Here is a 23057-nt window from a genome sequence, read left to right as displayed (position 1 = left end):
ACGCGCCTTTCGTCGTGAATTCAACCTGCCGCCACGGGCTCCCGTGCCATCAAGGAAAGCCATTCTCCTTTGGGTTAAAACCTTTGAAGCTACTGCTAGCACAACAAAGAAAAGAGGCGGCAGCACAAAAACAATCCGGACACCCGAGAACATTAATCGTGTGCGCGAAGCGTTGGGACGAAGTCCGCGAAAATCCGCGAGACGGCACAGCGCAGAACTTGGTCTCACCAATCGATCAGTAAGAGGGATTTTGAAGAGTGACCTTCACTATCATCCATACAAAATTCAGGTAGTGCAAGCCCTTAAACCTAATGACTACAATAACCGTATACGCTTTTGCCAGTCAATGCTTAACGTTATTGAACGAAATGAAGAAAGAGTGCATAACTTATGGATGAGTGATGAAGCCCACTTTCATCTTAGTGGGTACGTAAATAAGCAAAACTTCAGATATTGGTCATCAGATAACCCGCACGAACTTCATGAAAAACCTCTCCATTCTGAAAAAGTAACAGTCTGGTGCGCAATGTCATCTCGTGGAATCGTGGGGCCCTATATTTTGAAGATGAAGATGGCAACACAGTGACGGTAAACCCTGGACGTTATGCTGACATGTTGACCATTTTTGGTCTGCCTGGAATTGATCGACATGATCCAGATGCTGAAACACTCTTCCAGCAAGATGGTGCAACAAGCCATACTGCTAATGTCTCAATGGAATTGCTCAGACTTGCATTTCCACGACGTCTAATCAGCAGGAATGGCGATTTCCCCTGGCCTGCCCGTTCACCAGATCTGACGGCACCAGACTTTTTTCTTTGGGGCTACCTCAAGTGCAAAGTCTTCCAGGAAAATCCACCAAGAACAAAAGAAGACCTGAAGGAGCGAATTCGACAGGAAATTAACAACATTCCAGTACAGATGCTACGAAACGTCATGGGATAATTTCATCTCAGGCTTAGACAATGTGTGCAAAACCAAGGACGACACCTCACTGACACCATATTTAAAAAATGATTGTTTTTAAGTTAAATCTTTAATTTCCACTCTTGTACTTGAGATCCATGTTCAACTAGTATGATTTTACTTGTAAATAAATCTTTGGTGGTTTTACAAAATCGTGCCGTTTCACTGCCTCACCCTGTATTAAAACATTAGATATAAATAGTAAAAAGTACAACACTTTTTTTAAATATCATTTTACAAACCTAGTAATGTAGTACAGTGATTATAAGTACTGGAGTCCACTAACTGTACCAAAATATATTCCATTCTGTGTAAAATAGCGCTACTACCATTTCAGAATGGCTGCTATAGATGTACCTGTCTTGTGCCTCACTTGTACTGCATTCTAGCAACCGCTACCCCTTTTCCCCCTCCAGTGCTTTGTTAATTTCGTTTCCTCAGGTTGTATTTATTTTTCATTGTGTTACAAAGGTAAAAAACTGAATTAAAAATTATGTTAAATGAAAAAAAACATAATACACCTTACCTTATTTGGGTTGTTGTATTGTATTGTTTACTACATTGTTAAAATCGTAAACTGAAGCCTGCTTAGTTAGGACACAATAATTTCATTTTACATTTTATGAACTGCCTGAAAAATTTTGATGTAGTTGGAAAAGTAAATCACAGTAAAATAAAATTTATTTTAATATGTTCCCAGTGGGACCCCATCATGAAATTTGGCATACGTATTAACAAACAGTGTACAAGAATTTAAAAAAAAAATGCTTTAGGAATATTAACTTTTTTATGAATACAGTAAAGTGGCATATATTTTTAAACCTTGTAATAATTTGAATAAATTGGTACATATTTCAGGTCTGTAAGTCAAATACTTTCTGAGATATAGCCATTTTAAGGTGGAAAAAATTGCAAAATTTTGGGAACTTTGAAAATTAATAACCCAAAAGAAAATGCCCAAAAAATCTTTAATTTTGGACTTAATGTTATTTTGATAGGTAGAATAAAATGACAAAAAAGTACAAAACTCTATAAATCAGCAAGATTCAAATTTATTTTTGTGTTGGTTGATTTCACATGGGATAACCCATGAATTATACAGTTCACCATACATTATGACATAAGATTCATGCCCATAACTTACCTTAAGGAGGCAAAACACATAGAACTGCCAATAGACACATATAAAAGTAAAAGTGACAACCTACTCATGGGTCACTCACATCCTGCTGCTTTTACTTTTGAACCCTCTGCAGCCCATCACTCTCTCCTCCCCAGGGAAAGAACTATTAGTTGTGGATGCTAGCCAGTGTGTCACTATTGTATCTGTCTGTTGGCAGTACCACATTCTTTATCTCCTGAAGGTAAGCATTGGCCAGAAATTCTGACTCGTAATGTATTAGTTTCCTTGGTGGATATTTTCTTTATACATTACACCATAATACACATCACCTGTTTCACTCTATAAAAAATTATGAAGTAATTAATGAGTAATGAAACATTGTCTGCTGCTTTAAAATCAACAAATATTTGATGTTTTTCTGCATTGTATTCCCTTGTTTTTCCCAATATCTGTCTTCCATACAGTACTTCATCTGTACCAGCCCAGGTACTTGTCATGGCTAGCAGGTAGTGGATGACATCCCCAGCAGTATGCTGTGACAGTGGTGGCAGGTAGTGAATTAGCTAACCCAAGTTGCCTTGTCAGTTTGGTTATGAAAGGTTAAGCCACGTGTCCTTACCTTGGCAGATCCAGTTCTAAACCCAGAGGCATTAGGGGTAGATGGCAGCTCATATATCAGTGGCCTCAAATATTTTGTGATGTTGCTCAGTGTGGCTGGAGTAGCTTAACTGTAGAGTGCATGCAATATTACTTGGCCACTAGCTGTGAGAAGACATGATAGGGGAGGGGACAACAGTAATGGGAGGGGGAACTGTAGTTCTACAGTGTAAGCCTTTGCACAAATGCCTACTGTGTAGAACTTGTAAGTAAATGGCAAGTGAGTCTGCAAATGACCTATTAACAGATGATGCTAGTACAACAAATAATCCAACAAGTCAACCATTTATTATTAAAAACTCCATCGGTACAGGATTATGCTGAAACTGGATCAGATAGAATGATTTATTTTCATCTGTCTTGTATACCTTTGGTACAAAAATGAAAGAGTGATTCTTTCATTTGTGGTGTTGCCAAATCCATACTAATGCTCATTTCAGCAGCTATTGACAGCCCTTGGAAGAATTACATAATTTCATTGAAAAATTGTAGTCCCTCATATGTCGCAGCAGGTAAGAAAGTCACACCTGTTAGATGTGTGGAAAATACTCTCTGCTTTGCATGCTGTCATTTGCTAAAAATTCATCTCAGTATTGCAAACCATTTATGAGATCTGAAGGACAGTATGGATATTTCTCTTCCATTCTTGTGTGCACAGACAATCAGAAATGAGTAAACCACAATCAACCCATTTCCCTGAGATTCACGATGGCTATAGACCTCATCTCAAATTTAAAGGAATGTTCAATGTGTTAGCACTATATTGTACGCAGCAACATGTGGACTAACATCATCAAGTGCAAATTCATAGTGACCCGAATTTTTCATTGCAAATTACTCGATTTTAGCTCATTACGTTACTAAATATAGAAATATCAAAATAATTATGACTGATAGTGAAATGACAGGTGGTTTGTAATGAAACTGACCAATGAGGCTATGAGAGATGTGAGAATCATTTATTTTATGGATTACCTCCTTTAAAATCATTTGAAAAATGTTGCAGTGCAACTGCCTCAGAGTTTACGAGAGGTGGGCAGAGAACACTTCATTTGTAATGGATAAGGATCACAGCTGTGTAAGCGGTAGGCAATGGAGGCATCCACCCCTTCAGGACAGAGGGTTGGACGTGCCTAGTGCTGAGAACGAGAATGCATTTTTGCACACCGTCATCAACTCTACATTTGACCAATGACAGGCATGCAGACTGTGTCAGTTGAATGCACAATGCTGAAGAAATGGAGTTACTGGCTGAATGGGGAGCATTTATACTTCCTCTAGCCAGGTGCATTGTGACAAGTGGTAAGCTCTTGTCATGTACAGGGCTATTACAAATGATTGAAGCGATTTCATAAATTCACTGTAGCTCCATTCATTGACATATGGTCACGACACACTACAGATACGTAGAAAAACTCATAAAGTTTTGTTCGGCTGAAGCCGCACTTCAGGTTTCTGCCCCAGAGCGCTCGAGAGCGCAGTGAGACAAAATGGGGACAGGAGACGAGAAAGCGAATGTCGTGCTTGAAATGCACTCACATCAGTCAGTCATAACAGTGCAATGACACTTCAGGACGAAGTTCAACAAAGATCCATCAACTGGTAACTCCATTCGGCAATGGTATGGGCAGTTTAAAGCTTCTGGATGCCTCTGTAAGGGGAAATCAATGGGTCGGCCTGCAGTGAGCGAAGAAACGGTTGAACGCGTGCGGGCAAGTTTCACGCGTAGCCCGCGGAAGTCGACGAATAAAGCAAGCAGGGAGCTAAACGTACCACAGCCGACGGTTTGGAAAACCTTACGGGAAAGGCTAAAGCAGAAGCCTTACAGCAGTTTCGAACTCATTGATGGGGACATGCTACGCCGAGTGTGGGAGGAACTTGATTATCGGCTTGATGTCTGCCGAATCACTAAAGGGGCACATATCGAACGTTTGTGAATGCCTAAAAAAACTTTTTGAGTTTTTGTATGTGTGTGCAAAGCATTGTGAAAATATCTCAAATAATAAAGTTATTGTAGAGCTGTGAAATCGCTTCAATCATTTGTAATAACCCTGTACTTAACTGTGGAAATTGCTGTGTTGTGTTACTCAATGTGGCAACACAATAAGCCACTGAGGGCAGCAAACCACATTGCAGGGTGTCATGTCATCGCTGTTGTGATGTACAGCTACAGAATTATGTCAGTGGCTGGCCCACAAAACAAGCAGCTGATTGTGAAAGCCTGCCTGACGCTCCTCTACACTTGTGAGAATTTTGACCTTCGAATTCTGGGCTGCTTCTGAAACTGTGAACTACTAAAATAACACAATACTACTGTGTCTATAATTTTTCACCTGCATTTGTGGAGCAATCTTTCTGACACCATTATTCACACTTCATGCATTTTCTGTTCTTCTTCCCAATACACTTTGTCACCTGGCATACAAGGACTGGTACACCTAGAATGTCCTGACAGTTTGATTAAACTCTGTGGTCAACACAGTGGTTTGGTAAGTAAAGGACTGGGAGATCAGGTGGGTGTATTGCTCTTTGCCAATTATGAATGTAGGCTGCACTAACAATGACAAGATTAAGAAAGTTTTCAAGGTCAAAATTGCCATTACCATGACTCAGTACTAGTACCCACCGCATTATTGTGGAATGCTGGAAAAACTAATAGTATGTGTTAATGCACCCAATCTGTGCTGCTAACAGCTCATAAAAGAAATTAAGTGTGGCAGGATTGAGGGTAGCATTCTGATAGGTGTTTTTCACTTGCAAAATTTTGAAAGGATTATTGGGCAGATGCAGCAGAGGATATGTAGGTTCAGAGCTGTAGTCCTTGTTATTGTCACTGGTAGCCAAAAAGTCAATCCCAAGACTTCACATTTAGTACCATTTTGCAGTATTCCACCGTTCTGTAATTCCAGATGTTCTCTCCCCCTTGAGTGTCCCTGCTCACGACAGCTGGTGATAGCTACGACTGAGTCATGCACTAAGCACACACACAATAAGGTCCTAATTTGTGAAATATGGGCTAGTGAATATCAGGATATCTATCCACATCTGTTCACGTGATCAGCTGTTCCAGTTTTCTAGTCCCAATGACAGACTGGACCACCAAGGAGGGGTATACCTTAACCTGTTGTTATCATCAGTACAGCTCGACTACTGCCATCAACATGTGAGTCATCCTGTCCACCATAACTAACAGGATCTCCTTTTCTAAAGTCACCCACTTCATTGATACAAGTGTATCACAAAGCGTTTCTAAATCTGCTGTGACTGCCTCCTACAGGTAATTGTACTGCTACATCATTCAGGCATGGTCGGCATTAACCTCTGCTGTTGCAAGATGATAATACAACAACAGTCTATTTTCCACTGGAGACTCAATTAGTTTCAGTATTGTTGGTAGTTCAGCCTGAGCCTGGTGTAGTTCTCCCAGAAAATGTCCTAAAAGAAATATATTTGAAGTTAGTTGCCTCAGACTGCAAGGTGCAAGGCTTCCTGTAATGTTACTACTTCTATTTAAGCATTGCCAGTATTATCAGCGAGGGCGCACAGAAGTCTTGCCAGCCAACTGTATGTGTAACAAGTCTAATTATGCTTGTACAATACTTTATTGTATGCAGCCTTAAAGTAGCTAGTCAGCTCACCAATTAACTGTTATAGTAATCAAGTATTAATCAACACTCCCTGTTCCAGATTATTCAACTGGTTTGTACACCATTCAGCCAGAACTCTGTGGCCCTCCACTTCCACTTGCACATGTCCACTTGCCTCATATTGTCAGTGTCAGCTGTCCTGAAGACAGTCTTCAACAATCTTTCTCCTACATGTATCCATCCCCATTTACACCTTCTCAGGATGTGCAGCACTAGATCCATGGCCTACTGTAACTTTCCCTGTAGGTTGTCATGAGTGGCCCACAATACCTGGTATTTACCACACTTCATTCAGGACCTTTAAATTCTTCCTGATGTATTTCTTCCAGGTGAACAGGACTCCACCTTGTAGCTGTCACACCTGCAGGCATCCACCTCCTGTGGCTGCAGTTGTGCAGCCTTTTCCATAGGCAATGTTGCGTAATGCAAGGAAACTGCAATCAAACACCTCTCCTCTCTACATCATCATATCTCTAGATATTAGTGCATATGGCAAAGTACACACAGATTGCATGAGAGCAGTTTGCTCAATCTGCCATGTCACTTTCCCTTCTTACTCCCTGCCTTTTTTTTTGGGACCAATGCCAATAATGGTGGTTAAGCTTACATTGTATCCTGAAAGGGTCATATATATGCAGTGTGGATGATACGGTATGAGCAGGAAGCTGTAAGTTTACATTAACTGACAAGGTCATCTTTACAAACTGGTACAAAAGTATGTAACAAGTACAATTTTTTTCTTAGTTTTTTCCTTGGGAGTGTAAGGACTTGTCAACATCACCCATTTGCAGCACAGTGTTTAGGCAACTTTGCTCTCTGTCACATAATTGGCTCCTGCCACTCTGTCTTCTGCTATTTTTTCCTTTGTATTTATGCATGGAGCCCACCATCAAAAGTCCATACATTCCATAACTCCTAGTGATAAATGGTGTATGTCTTAGCATCCCACATCAAACATAATTTGGACATACATAAAAGTTGTTCTTGTGACCAACATCGTAGCTTTGTGGTTGTTAACAGGTTGTCTACAAATGCTAACATGTCCTCTGTCACCTTAGCTGACAAAGGAGACATTAGGATAGTGATACTAGTGTCTTGGATGGGTACAACATACTGGATAAGGATTGATCCCTCCTGTGCTCTTTCAGTCCAGTGAATTGCTTGTGCAGTTTCATATTGTCTAGCTGCTTCTGCACCATCTAATTCAATAAGGTTTGAAATGCCTCTGGAGCAGCCACCTCTGGTTAATTCGTTGTATAGCCTTTGTGCACAGTAACAGGGAGAAATTCAGTAGGAACAGAACCAACACCAACATAACAATCATATTTCCTGCCATTGAGCACACCAAATTCTTACATCTGAGTGTCATCTGTAGGCATTCTATATATTCCCTGGTGTAATTTCTAGGCATTCTACACTTACAATAAGTCACAAGAGATGTCTGGCTACATAGAACACTGTGCCCCAATAAGTTATACTGCATGCACCTAACTGGCTGCAAACTAACATCTGTTCTTGTTGTGTCCTCCAAAACTAGTTAAGTTACTGACTGAGTTCCCTTTAGACACCTGAACTTTCCATCTAGTCCTCCAGTCTAGGCAATTAGAAATTGGTGCTCAATCCTACCTCATGCAGAACAGCTCATTTTCAACCACCACACTGAGGTGATGTTGTAGATCGTCGCTTGAAGGTACTGGTTCTTCTGAAATCAATGGGCTGGCCAGTTCTGACTGCAGAGTCACATATGCGGGAAGTTGTGGTGTGGATTCTCCAGTACCACAGTGTCCTCTTCTTTATTAATTGATGTATAGTACTTTGACTGTAGCAGCCCACATGCCAGTCATGGCATGTAGGCAGTGGATGACAACCCCAGCAGTATGCTGAGAGCTGGCAGCAACCTTGCTGATGCAAGCGGCCTTGTCAGCTTGGTGATGTAAGGTGAAGCCACATGTTGGTCAAGTACCATCAGCACTCCGTGATGCTGGCAGGAAATGTGGAGGTCCCTTGTCAAACCCAGGATCCTCAAAGACTGGCTGGAGTGTCAAGCAGTGGTGTCCACTGATTGGCCTCACCTAGGCAGATCTAGTTTGAAGCCAATGACCTTCAGGGCTATATGGTGTCTTTGCCTAGATGGTGATGCTGCTCGATGAGGCTGGATTATCTTAGCTGTACATTCCACTGTTGACTGGGGCAGAGACTGTGCTGGATAAATGTACAACACCAAAGGAATGCTGCTACCAGCTGAAACAGGACCATTTATACTTTTTATAGTCGGGTTTGTTATGACAGGTGTTGGGCTCCCATCACATATGTGGCTGTGGAAACACCTTGTTGTGCTACACCTTTTAGAAACACAGTGAACCACTGACACCAGGACACTTGGTGCTTCTCCAACACCACTGCAGAGCCCAGTTATATAATTACATTGGTAGCTAGCCTGCATAGCACTTGACTGGTTACAAATGTCTGCCTGAAGCTGAGGCAACAACAATATTACTGTATTCCTTGTAAATATTGCAGGGAACTTATATACCAAGGTTGGTTATATTTCCAAAGTAACTATCTGAATAAATTCTTGGAGAATGCATCTTGAATTGAGCAACAGTAAAACTTTTCTTAGCTTTCACCTACAATACTAATTTCTCCAATGTTCTGCTGAAAGGTTAAAAAATGTCTCAATTACTAAACCTATACATGCTTGGACATTTCCGCCAGTGACTGGCAACAGTTTCAGACATTGACTCAGTTTCTCCTTCAGTAGCCACAGTTGTCTTACTCATGGGTACAGATATATGAATATAATTTCTAGCTAATTACATCAAATTTCTCACATATTCCCAACATATTGTCAGCGGAAAAATGACCAATAGAATATTGAAAAAGTATATATTTTAGTCGATAGTCACAGTTTATTAATTTTGCCATCTGGCTACTAGTTTCAGTACTCTGCACCATTCTCAGATTATCCAATGATCAGAAAATTTGATTTTATAGTTAGAACAACAGTGCAAGAGCAATTTACAAAAGTGTTATTCTCTATGACAGCAAATGTAAGATATACAGTGAACCTCAAAATGTGTAGGTAGCACCATACCCCTGGCACCCAGTCATCATGCTTGCTTCCCAAGTAGATGTGTAAAAAAAATTATTGATAAATAAATTAAATAAAATAAACTCTGTGCATAGGAGGCACTCTTAGCCCTTCTGGCCACAGTTTATATCTATTTAAATCTCAATATTGACCTTTTCTTTTAGCATTTGACACGCCCACCCCAGTGGGTGGAGAGAGTGGTCATGTACATGTGAGGTGTGCGTGCTTGTGTGAAAGTGTGTGTGTGTTTTCTTTTCTTCCCTGAAGAAGGTTTTGGCCAAAAGCTAAGTGTGTAACAGTCTTTTTGTTGTGCCTGTCTGCAGCACCACGTGTCATTTTTACAGTGAGTAACAATCCATCCTTTTCATAATACTGTTGATATTCCAACCTGGGTTTTTCATTGTTTTAAAAAATCAAGTCAAATTTACAAATAACTTGGCAATATGAATCCACTTATCAAGACAATGTTACATGTCCTATAGCCCGGATGCTAATTGGTCCTTGATATCCTGGACACTGGCACTAGGATGGAGTTGACATCCGAGCTGGTCCCACACAAGTTCTATCAAGGACAGAACTTGTTGGCCATGTGACTACCACAACATCACACAATTCGTAGAGGCACATGCCATATGTGAATGAGCATTTTCCTTTTGAGAAATGACACCACGACACCATGAAAGGTCACTCATGAGGATACAGGGTGTCTGCAACATGCTGTTTTGCTGTCAGGGTTCCAACAGTCACTAGCAGCTGTGACTAAGTGATAACTGATGGCTGCCCACAGCATGACACTAGGAGCACCATTGCTACGCCTCTCCAAAGCAATGAAAGAATTGGACCACTATCCTCTACCACCATACTCGCCAGCAGTGGTCATCCAGGGTAGTCCATTGCTGAACATGGTGGAATGTTGTTCTTTAGCAGTCAATGCTTTCTGGTCATAGCACAATTCCAAATACAACTGTTTGCATTGTGGTGTTAGCGGCAGTATACGCATGGGACAGTAATTCGCTAAACTGGCTGTTGCTAATCTGCAATCAGTGGTATGGCACGACACAGAATGTTGCGAGGAATTCATTACTTGTTCTCAGAAGGTAGATGCAGATGTGGAGAGGTTATTGTGCACTTTGTGCACAATACAGCAGTCTTCCCTGTTTTCTACATGAGTGGTGCCTGTTCCTTTCAGACATTTCTAACCACATAGATGGTTTATGCAGCTCCCTAGTAAGCAAGAGACCTGGATTCGAATCCTGGCTTTTGTACAAATTTTCATTTGTTGCCAGTGAATTCTTTTATTGACACCTAAATGCATCAGAGATCGGAATTTCTCCTTTATGAACATATTCTGTGTCCAGCCTTGATATCAAACACAGAAATGGTGTCTGTTCTTTCAGTCATGTTCGAAAGAACAGGTGCCACCCACCTATATATATTCTGTGAAGGCTAATATGATCATTCAGTGTAGAGCACTCTTCACCGACCTCATGCAGGACTTTGCATGATGCTACGGGCAAACAGAGGATAAAGTGCTAGGAGACATTACTTGGGTAGTGTGCGGCAAATGGGAATTTAGATGGAGGGGGGGGGGGGGGGCGAGCTTCAGTAGTCCAGGGAAGTTGTGTGTAACCACTGTGCTGAGGTCGGTGTATATGGTTAATGCAGCTGCCTAGTAAGTAAGAGGCCCAGGTTGGAATCCCAGCCTTAGTACAAGTTTTCATTTTTCACCAATGAATTCTCTCATTGCCCAAATGTGGCAGACATTAGAATTTCTCCTTTCTGCACATAGTCTTCCCTTGTGGTGGTCAACAGGGTTGGCCGGCACCTCAATGACAAGTTTGCAAGCCCTTATGCTCCCATGCAGTCACACATCAGGACACCGTCACATCCAAATACTCCACAATTTAGGATGTAGGATAGTTCAACCAGCCGGCCAAATGGTGACCAACAATGAGGCCCCCTATCGATCTCTGTCAGGTGCTGATAACTCTATCTCAAACAAGTATGCGGTATCTCCATGTCCTTCACAGTGATCTCTCGACATCTGATGCTGTTCATGCCCCTTCTACTCTGCTCCTATCAGCCTGGTGTCAACAATAAACACAAGCAACACAAATACACCCTGATAGCCCTTCTAGCTTTCAGAGTTATTTGCAATGTAGATATACAAAGTTGCATTGACATCTGATCATGTCTCATGGGTATTTCACTTCTTGTCGGACAATGTATTACATAACAATACGTATAAGCTGGAAAGATAGTCATCAAATGTTTTTTTTTTTTTTTTTTTTTTTTTTTTAATTAACAAAAGTTTTAACTTAACAGGACTTTTTGTTGTTAGTGTTTCTGTCTGTCTTCTGCAGTACACTTAATCACATGCAACTACTGAACATTTCTCTAAAGTAACATTCTTAACAAGGAGCAAAAAGTGAACCTAAATAAAACTACTGCTGCTTAGCTTGTTTTTCACTTTGTTAATGTTATTTATCTTAGTTTTGCTATTTGTTTCTTACTTTCACTGTCGAGTAAGCTGTGCTAATTATTTTTGTTATTCATGTTATAGGTTAATGTCACTACTTGTGGAAAAAAAAAGAAAATGTGCTGCTTGTTAGTTGAGAAAACATGTTACTAGTGATAGACTTTATAAAATATGTGAGTGTGTAAAAGGTGGAGGGAAAAATGTTTTGCTGAAGTCACAATTTTGTTTGAGTACAATTTCAAAATCGAATTATTTCATTGTGGAAGGGTTTTCATTTGTTTGTTACAGCTTCATTGTTTTTTGGTACCTACAATACAGTCAAATCAATTTGTAGGCCGTATGCCAGTGAAGCTTATTATCCATTGGTACATATGGGTGCTGCATCAGTTGCAGAAGTGGTATGTTTTACTGTATTAAATCAATTCCAAATGACAATTAATCAGTTAATATTTTTTATAAACTTCTTTTGTTCAAATGCCTGAAGGTATGCTGTTGCGTGTTACAAAATGATGACAGATGGTTGCATGAAGTTCCTTTGCAATGCTGCCACAAATTTTATGGCAATGTTCTGAGATAGCTACTTCCTGTTCAACAGCAATTAATAAGGAGAGTGGCACAGATGGCATCCAAGCTGTGTGTCAACAGTATCCAATACCTTTATTAATGAAATTTCTTTTGGCTTCTGCAATGATCCTGTTGTAAAAGTTTAACATGAACATCAAAATTTCATTTTCCAGCTAACCTGAGCCAAAAATGTTAATGTAATTATACAAAAACCTTCATGAACAGAGAACCTGTAAATTCTCTCTGCATGAGGTCTAGTTTTAGTGAGCACACTCAACTTGCTGCTTTTTTTGTAATCTTGCTAACTTTATTTGGGTTGTTGCTAATATAAGGAATGCATGTGAATTTTCTCAGTGTTTAGCTATATTCATGATCTTGTATAATGACAGACTTCTCATAAAAAAACTCGATCTGACGAGATATTTAGAATGTCCATTTTGTCTAAATATGAACAGTCATCAGATGATTGAATTAGAACTGCAAGATAAACATGTCAGTCAATGGATAATAGAATTATTAGAGTTCTGGAACATTCACCTGTACTCTGAATGTCAGAGTTTTTTAGTACTGTTGAGGAAGAAATTCAATTTCTACTTACTCATGCAGTGGAGGCTATTATAATAGATGTTTGTGAGACACCAAGGTTTCCCATCACAGAACATAATATATATTGATAGGATCACCTTAAATAGTATTTACATTCATGTATTGGTTCATTCTCTGAAAAAGAGAATGTTAATGTTCCTGTTGTGTAAATTGATAAAATGCATTACTTCTTTCAAGATTTGATGTATAAGGCTAAAGCCTAATAAAATTGGCAGAATGTATAGAAGAATTGCTGTATTTTCAAATAAAGTACCAAGCAAGGCAGTACAGTTGTTGATGCATTGGATACACACTTGTATCCTCATTCAACCAACAATTTTAGATTTCCTGTCGTTTCTCTAAAACACTTACAAAGGCTGCTGAGACAGATTAGTTGAAAATTTCATGGCCAATATTCATCTCCACCTTTTCCAGTCCCATCACATGCTCCATCTTTAGTGGCATTGTCGTCAGTGAGATGTTACCATTGTAAACTTTCCTTTCCTTCTAATAGTGATTCATGTAAAGAAACTTCACAGAAAAATTAGAAGCTCCAGCCATTGTTACATCTAGATTTTGTGGTTTCCAGAAGACTCAAAAAACAGTGTGCCTCTGAGCCTATTATGAATAATATTGTAGCTTCAACTAATCCTTTAGATAGTATTCAGGGTTGCTTGCTCCATCTACTAGTAAGAAAATGTGGCTCTCTTACATTGCCTGACAAAAAAAGTGAAGCACCTGGAAAGGGAGAAGTAGATGAAACTTCGTGGGTTAAGGTGGTATGTGATGTTGTTTTAGTGATTATAATATCGAGTCAGATTTACAAAGAACTTGACAGTATGAGCTTGCTTATCAGTATGACATTGCACTGGTTCTGGCCTGGATGCAGCAGTTCTGGAGTTATTACTATTACAGAAGTACGTCAGTGTCATGTAGACAGCTCATGGAGATGTGCCATGTGTGGACAAACATTGTCCTGTTGAAAATTACACCACAATACTGATGCATGAGAGAGAATGCATGAGGACACGATGTCATACTATTGTCTCCTCAGGATTCCCCCAATTGCTACCAGCTGTTACCTGAAGTCATACTCAGTGGCTCCATATACGATGGCACCAGGAGTAACACCACTGTGCCTCTCCAAAACATTTGAGGAATGGGATCTCTCTCACGGTCTGTGCCATGCTCACTGCTGATGGGTCATCTGGAGTACTGAAGGACCCTGATTCATCACTGAGCACCGTGTGATACCATTCATCAACAGTCCGTGCTTGTTTTAACAGCAGTGTACACATGTGACAGTAATTCTCCAGGGTGGCTGTTGTGGTACGGAATCACACAGTATGTTGCACATAGTCCATTTTTTGTTCTCAGATGACAGATGCAAATGTGAAGGGGCTTCAGTGTTTGTAGTGCAGAATACGGCATTCTTCCCTGTGATAGTCATTTGTTCAACTGACATCTTGATGAGGAATATGCCTGTCCACATATTCCCGTGCAGTCCAACACCATGCCACTGTCACATCTGAATGCTCCACAAATCTGAATATTGCATGACTTGACCAGCCAGCCAAATGGAGATGAGCAATGAGCCCCTATCAAACTTTGTCAGTTGCTGATATCATTGTCTCACATAAGTACACAGCATCTCTGTGTCCTTAACAGTGATGGCTCAGCATCTGACACTGTTCACTTCCCTTATGTACCCTACCAGGCCTGATAACAACACTAAACATGAAAACACTGATGCACTCTGGTCGCCATTCTACAAACTCCATAGAATTACAGATTAATAATTTACATACCCTCCAATGGTGTCTATGTGTATGCGTTTACATTGACATCTTATCATGTCTTCAGGGTGCTTCACTTTTTTTTTCAGGCAGTGTTTTTGTAATTCCCTTTCAGGCAGTGTATTTTTAATTCTCTGAATTCCATCTGGTGCACATTGGTTATTTCATTAGTGAAAAATTACAGAAGCTTATGACAGGGACTCTTATCTGATGTAATGTTTTGTCTCTCTCTCTCTTTGGGTTCTGCTTCTGTGTGCATGTTTGCTATTGCAAGTCTACTTTAGCTGTTGTCAGTAATTTTGCTTCTTAAACAGCAAAACTTGTCTGCTGCTTATTATGTCTATTTCCTAATATAATCCCTTCATCTTACCTGATTTAATTTGACTGTACTCCATTACCTTTGTTCACTTTTTTTGGTGTTCATCTTATAACCACTTTTCAAGACACCATCTATTCCAGGGTCGGCCATGGCACCAAAACTGCAGAATGTGCTGCATGCATGTGGTCCAAGGCTCAGCACTATTCATAACATCTCAGCTTTGCTCATTTCTTCTTGGAACTGATCACAACTGCACAATATTTCATTTTGCAGTGCAATGCAGCACTGTTTCTTATGGCATTTGGTGTGCACGTTTTGATCAGCACAGCTTTCTTCAGTTTGGCAGAATGGTGCCGTCAGCATTTTGTTTGTGATATAAAGAAAATTCACAGCTCAAGTGGCTGTTTGCACAAAAAGAGGCAGTCTAGTGATCTATCATTATAAACCTTTAAAAATTTCTGGGTATCGCAGAAGAGAAGGATGAGAATTCTCAATATCTATTATGCAGCTGCTTAATCAACAGGTACTGAAAATTTGCTATGGAACAGCATTACAAAACAATGAAAGAGCAAAAAATTATAACAGTTGACAGATGGCTGGTATGGGATTTGTTGTTTTGTACATCAAGAGGCAGTCTGTGCTAATTTGTAGATCGAGCGCCTGGTATGAATAGTAAATACTCTGAAGTCGCAAACATTATTCTCCAGTCAGTTACAACAGTTTTTGAAGGAAATGCATTAAGAGAATGGAGATGTTAAATATCACTGCAAAGTATGTTGGTTAATTCAAGGAACATACCTGGAATTAAGTTTTGAATCAAGATCCACTATTGTATAATTTATGAAGGAAAAAGGAAAACAGAAATAAAAATTAGAAAGTCTGGAATGGATTGCAGTCTCTGAATTTTAAGCAGACACTGCCCTCAGAAAGACGTTGCAAGAGGAGAAACAACTTATTTCTGATTTGGCAGAGATGCATTTAAAATGAAAATCAGATTGTGGACAGGACAACTTTTGACAAAAAACACTGTCCACGTCCCTAAGCTCACTGACATGGCGTGGAAAGAATTAGAAGAATAGTTTTTGAACTGTATTATGGGCACTGCCAATCTTACATCTATTTTTGAGCTGTGTTTGAGACCATTTGCCATTTCAGTTGAGACCACTCCTGTCAAGTGCAGATGGAACTGACTGATTTGCAGTGTACAAGCGGCATCCAATAAGTAAGTCCCTATTTTATAAAGAAACATGACACACAATACATAGCGCTGAAATAATATTATTGACATTGTACAGTGCTTCTGTTTCTTTTCTACATAGTTGCCATATTTTTCCAAGCATTTTTCGTAAAGTGGCACAGTTTTTTCCAAACGAGTGTTGTGCCAGGTCGAGACCTGTGCACATAACCACCTGTTCACTGTTGATATACCTTTATCATCAGTGTTGAAGTGGTTACCTCCTAGATGACCTTTCAGTTGAGGAAACATTTGAAAATCACTTTGGGCAAGGCCTGGTGAACATGGAGTATGCGGGAAAACTTCCCATTTGAATCTTCTGAGCTCCATGTAAGTATGATGCTGAGATTGTCATGAAGGAAGAGAACTTTTGCATGACAAAAGTCCTGGACATTTTCTCTTAATGGCAGCTCACAGATTCCTCAAAACAAGCACAAGATCTGATACAACACTATTTTGGATAAAACGTGTCACATTACCAAAAATGCTTTGAAAAACATGGTGACTATGTAGAAAAGAAACAGAAGCATTTACAATCTCAAAAAAAATATTTCAACATGATAAATTTTATGTAGTGTTTTTTTTTATAAAATAAGGAAACTTACTTATTGAACAGCCCTCATAATTCTCATTTAAAAGAGAAATTATTTTGCGTTAAAACTGTCCAGAAGCTCTACATTGTTTTCCTCAGGAAGAGTTTCTATGTCTCGATAATGAGGTTGCAAATATGATTAAACATGTCAATCAACATATGTGCACGAGTGGCTTTTTTCGATTATGAAACTAAAAACTCACAATTACGTGGCAGCCTGAGTGACGAAAATCTGGGAACTGTCTGTATCTGTCCATAGGGCAGCTTTCTGTACTACATATAATTTCAGCACATCAACTATGTATTTAAACAATGGAATCTCCAGGTCAGTATAAACAGAGTAAGGAAAAGGTAAGTTGCTACTTACTGTAAAGATGGCATGTTAAGTTGCAGACAGGCACAACTAAAAGACAGTTATACGTTAGCTCTCATCCTCAGTGTTTGTCAGAAAAAGAAAAAGAAACACACACACACACACACACACACACACACACACACACACACAGTCATTCACACAAGCAAGCACACCTCACACACGCAACCGCCATCTCTGGCAGCTTGTACCGGAATTGGCAATCTGGTCTGAGCTGCCGGAGACAGCGATCATGTATGCATGAGGTGTGCTTTCTTGTGTGAATGAATGATGTAGGCTTTGGCCAAAAGCTAATATGTAAGTATCTTTTAGTTGCAACTTAATATGTCTCTTAATGATAAGTAACAATCTATCTTCTCCTTACACTGCAAATATATGTAAATAATACTGAAAATATGTTTTGTTTGTGATCTATGCTCTTGAGAAATATGAAGGTAAGCTACATGCAAGCCATTCAGTGTCCTTTACACAACTGTGTTACCATGCAACACATTCCAGTTTCCATCACACTTTTCCCTTTCACCTTTTTTCCTGCTCAGGTAGTGTGCATGTGCTTTCTGGTGACAGAGATCTACACATATGCAAGAGCTCCGCAGCCATGCAAAATTCTTGGCCTTCCCTTATCTATTTTGTTCAACTTATCTTCCAAGTCTTCTGCCACTTCAGACAGATCCCTTTCCGAATTTCTCCTTGGTTTCCTTTATTGTTTGTGCAGTGTACACATTGAATGGCAAGGGGAGAGGCTACAGTACTGCCTCAGTCTATTTTGATTACTGCCTCCTTTCATAATCTTAAGACTCTTATAGCTGAGTGGTAGATAGCATTTGCTCCCTGTTATCTACATCTACATATGCACTCCCCCAGTTAGCTTTGTCAAAAGCTCTGTCCCTAATTCTACAAATGCTATAAACATAGGTTTGCCTGTTGGCATTCTATGTTCTACGAGAAGTCAGGGGGTCAGTATTGCCTCTCATATTCCTGCAGTTCTCCAGAATCCAAATTGTTCTCTCCTCCAGTTGGCTTTTAGTGGTTTTTACAGTCTTCTGTAAATAATTGTGGTTAGTATCCTGCAAAAAAGGTTTATTAAACTTATCATGTGGTATTATTCATATTCTGTCTTCAGCGGCATCCCCAATAGAGTACTTAAGCGCCTGCCTCTCGCTCAGCCAGCCAGTCTAATGTTGCGTACGTCTCAGGACATCGCCTCGCCTTAGACAGCGTATTTACTTTTGTGTTTTGTTTAGGAGTGGACGTGATTGTCTAGTTAGGTTTTCTTGACTCTGTTGTCTCGTTCTTGTTGTTGTCATAAGGTCCTTTGTTGGTCGTGTCCGTCCTCTCCTTTGTGTAGTTGTTCGCGGGACACTCCTCCGCATTTTCCATCACTTCAACCCCGCGACCATTCCGGTCGCCGTTACAACATTTTGGCGACAAGGGAAACTGTGGTCATTGTTGGTATGGAGGTAAAGTTGGTCTGTCTGCTGGAGCAACAGCAGTAGCTCATGTAGCAGCAGCAGCTCCAGTTAGACATCTTACAAAAGTCGCTGCAGTTGCTAACGGACAAAGTCGATGCCCGGGACGCGTCACCACACCACCTTCAGAGTCCTCGGGTGTCCGATGCTTTCCCACATCCGCCATCATTTCCACCCTTTAATGATGCTAACGAGGACTGGGAAACCTACTTACATCAGCTGAAACAACATTTCAGGCTTTTCAAGTTACGGACGATTCCTTGCAGCGGTCATTGTTTTTGTCTTGGGCCTCCCCGGACACGTTCCTCCTCCTCCACAAGTTGGCACCTTTATCCGATCCTGTGGCTCTCTCTTTCCAGGAGATCTGCCTTTCGCTGACAAACTATTATTCCCAACGTCACCATGTGGTCGCCTCTCGGCTGGAGTTCAACCAGTACCATAAACAGCCTGGTCAATCGTATCGTTCCTGGGTCACAGACTTGCAGGATCTCAGCTGTTGATGCAATTTTATGTGCACCAATCAACAGTGTAAGGCTTCCCTGATCCGGGATGTGGTGATTCAGCTGGCTCCTGATCCTGAGGTCCGTACCGCAGCATTGAAACTCGACAACCCCTCCTTGGAATAGATTCTCCGCATTGCCCACTCCTTTGAAATTGTTCAAGTGGCTAATGAGCATCTTACAGCGCGACCACAGTTGGCGGCGATCGCGGCGTCATGGTGGGTTCCGCCCTCACGGCGTCGACGAGGCCCGGCCGACAAAGGCCAGCACCGTCGGGACTACTCGTTGTCCGACATCTCTATGGAATAGGCGCCTTCGGTCGCCCCTCGTCGCCGGTCACACTGCCCATTTCCATCTTGCCCACAGTGCTTTACTGCACATTCGTGGGCTGATTGTCCCCACTGCTGGAAAACGTGCATGCTGTGTAACAAGGAGGGCCACATACGATCGGTTTGTCGTAGTCGCTCGACTCACTCCAGTCCTGCCCCTCCTGGGCCTCAAGATACAATCCATGCTGTGTAATTGGTCGTCCCACAGGATGACCCGTCAACGTGGAAGCTTTTCCTCACACTCCGCATTTTCACTGAGGATGTCAGTTTTCAGGTTGACACTGGGGCCACCGTCTCCCTGATTAATATGGCGACATATACCCGGCTGGGCTCTCATGCGTTGTCGCCTCCCTCTCCTTTTGGTCACCTATGGAGACAGTTCCATTCCCCTTTGTGGGCAGTTCGTCGTCCAGGCGATGTACAAGCGTGTTCCCCGGCTCCTTACCCTCTTTGTCGTCGACTATCCATCGGTTTCGAATATTTTTGGCCTGGATGCGTTTCAACTGTTTGGCTTTTCAATTTCCGATGAAGTTAAGGTTGTTTCCACAGCTGTTCCTTTTCAGGACTTGGACGATCTGTGCTCCGCTTTTGCGTAATTGTTGGCACCGGACCTCGGATGTGTTTCCGGCTTTCAGGCGCACATCACCCTACGGCCGGATGCACAGCCTCGCTTTTTCTGGGCCCGGCCCCCTCCGGTGGCCTTACGGCCAGTGGTCAAGCAGGAACTTGATCAGCACCAGGCCGCTGGGATGCTGGAGCCTGTAACTTACAGTGCATGGGCGACACCACTGGTGGTCATACAGAAACCCAATGGGTCCCTTTGGCTGTGTGGGGACTCCGGCGCTACAGTCAATGCTTAGTCCCTCGTTGACCCTTACCCCATTCCCCGACAGGAAGACCTTCTTGCCAAGCTTGCCAGGGGAGAGTATTTTTCCAAGAACAACCTGGCTGAGGCATACCACCACTTGCCCTTGCATGCCAAATCTCAGAACATCATGGTTATCAACACGCCTTTCGGATTGTACAAGTACAAGCACCATCGCTTTTGTGTCTTTTCGGCACTGGCCATTTTCCAGTGATTCCTGGAGCAGCTTACACAGCCTATCCCTGCCTGTGTGAATTATCTGGTTGACATCTTGGTCATCGGGCGTTCCCGGCAGGAACATTTGCAAAACCTCAGCGCCTTATTTCACACTCTACAGTCCGCTGGTTTACGCGGTCAGTTGGACAGGTGTTGTTTCTTTTCAACAGGAGGTGGAATGCTTAGGCCAATGGCTTAGCAAAGATGGCATTTGCCCTTCAGGTTGAGTCGTAATGTCGCAGCCATTGAGGCCCTTCCTCGTCCCAAAGGCTTATCTGAACTCCAGGTGTTTTTGGGCAAGGTTACTTATTACTTAAAGTTCTTGCCCCAGGCTGCCTCCATTGGTCAACCCCTCAATCACTTGCATCGCAAAGGGGTACCTTTTGACTGGACTCCTGCTTGTGACCAGGCTTTTCTCCATTTAAAGGCGATGCTGAAGTCCGCCCTTTGCCTTACTCCCTTTTCTCTGGGCCGCCCCTTGGTTGTGGCGGCTGATGCGTCGGCTTATAGCATATGGGCCATCCTTGCACACCGGGATGCCGATGGCTCCGAACAGCCCATCGCTTATGTCTCTAAGATGTTGACCCCAGCACAACGGAACTACTCCCAGATTGAAAAGAGGCTTTGGCGATCGTGTTCGCTGTCCAAAACTTTCACACCTATCTCTTTGGGGCCAAGTTCACCCTCCTGACGGACCATAAACCCTTGATTACACTTTTTGGACCCCACTTTCACCTTCCAGAGTGGACGGCTCAACGTCACCAGCACTGGGCATTGTTTTTACGTAATTACACTTACACCATCCGGTATAAGCCCACCGCCCACCATGCTAACGCAGATGCTTTGTCATGTCTCCCAGCAGGCCCCGACCCTGTATTTGACCAACAGGAGGTCCTCTGCTTTCACATTGATTCTGCCCACCAGGATGCGCTGGACGGTCTGCCTCTTATGGCTGCTCACATTGCTGCGGCAACCCACCGCGACCCTGTCTTGTGGCAGGTTCTCAACTACGTGGCTGTCCTACGTTACTTGTCGAATGCAGTCCGATTTCAGCCCCTGGCGCCACCTGTCCCACAGGCTCTCCGTAGTCGATGATGTCCTTCTGTTGGCCACGGAGTCAGATGCCCGTCGGGTGGTCATCCCTCCGGAATTGTGGCTTGGTGCTCGGTTTGTTACACCATGGGCACTGGGGTATATCCCGTATGAAAGTTTTGGCTCGCCGGCATGTGTATTGGCCCAGCATCGATGGCGATATCGAGCGCCTGGTCCGTGGGTGCATTGTCAGTGAGCATCACCAGGTGAGTCCCCCTCAGTCATTTGCACCCTGGCCTGTGCCTCGCCGGCCCTGGGATCACATCCATATCAATTTTGCGGGGCCGTTTTTGGGGTCCATGTGGTTACTCATCGTTGATGCCTACTCCAAATACCCATATGTTGCCGGAATGGCATCCACCACCACAGAGGCTACACTCACAGCCCTGGCCCAGGTTCTCACAATCGAGGGTCTGCCACACACATTGGTCTCTAATAATGGTCCCCAAATCATGGCATCCTCCTTCCACGACTTCTGTCAGGCCAACGGTATCAAACATATCCATAGCCCCCCTTTCCATCCTTTGTCCAATGGCGCAGCGGAGAGACTTGTCCGCACTCTTAAACAACAGTTGACTAAGGCAGTCGACACATCTCCAACCATGTCGGCCCTCACCCTGTTTTTGAGCACCTATTGCACTACGCCAATTGACGGATGCAGTCCGGCAGAGCTCCTTCATGGGCGACAGCCACGGACCCAGCTCCATTTGCTGATGTCATCCTCCTCCTGCCCCCACTCCCGGCCCTTGCAGCGATATGCTCCTGGCAAGGCCGTGTGGGCCCGTGCGTATGGGCTCCAGGCGGATTGGACACCCACCACGGTCGTCGCAGCCCATGGGCGGCATGTGACGTCAGTGCAGACGTCAAAAGGATTGGAGCGCTGCCATCATAATCAGCTCTGCCCACGTGCCACCACAGGACTCACGCCGGCACCTCTTTCCCTACCTCCTTCAGGTACAGATGTAGTCCTCGAGTCACCGTCCCTGCCCCCGGTTGCCGTCTCCCCAAAGGCCTGCCACCAGCCCTCTCCGCCTCCGGGTGGATCGGCGGCTCCCTCCCCTGCCCTGGACTCTGGATCAGCTGTCATGGATACCTCAGGCATCCCTTCCTCCCCGCCAATTGCGGTTGATGAGCCCGGCTCCTCTTCCTACTGCTGCCCA

At 42.6% G+C, this 23057-nt stretch overlaps 1 protein-coding gene across 3 annotated transcripts in view; it reads left to right on the top strand.

Moving 5' to 3' along the window:
- LOC126457183 (S-adenosylmethionine mitochondrial carrier protein homolog) overlaps positions 1 to 23057 on the top strand; it is a 63674-nt gene that overhangs the window by 18694 nt on the left and 21923 nt on the right. For all 3 annotated transcript variants that reach the window (XM_050093272.1, XM_050093271.1, XM_050093270.1), the window contains exon 3: positions 12252 to 12361. In XM_050093272.1, coding sequence (XP_049949229.1) covers positions 12252 to 12361 — 110 coding nt within the window. The remainder of the gene's footprint in view (positions 1 to 12251; positions 12362 to 23057) is intronic.

Source organism: Schistocerca serialis, chromosome 2, assembly GCF_023864345.2.
Source record: "Schistocerca serialis cubense isolate TAMUIC-IGC-003099 chromosome 2, iqSchSeri2.2, whole genome shotgun sequence".
NCBI classification, from domain to species: Eukaryota; Metazoa; Arthropoda; class Insecta; order Orthoptera; family Acrididae; genus Schistocerca; species Schistocerca serialis.
This window is presented reverse-complemented; position numbering and strand designations above follow the sequence as displayed.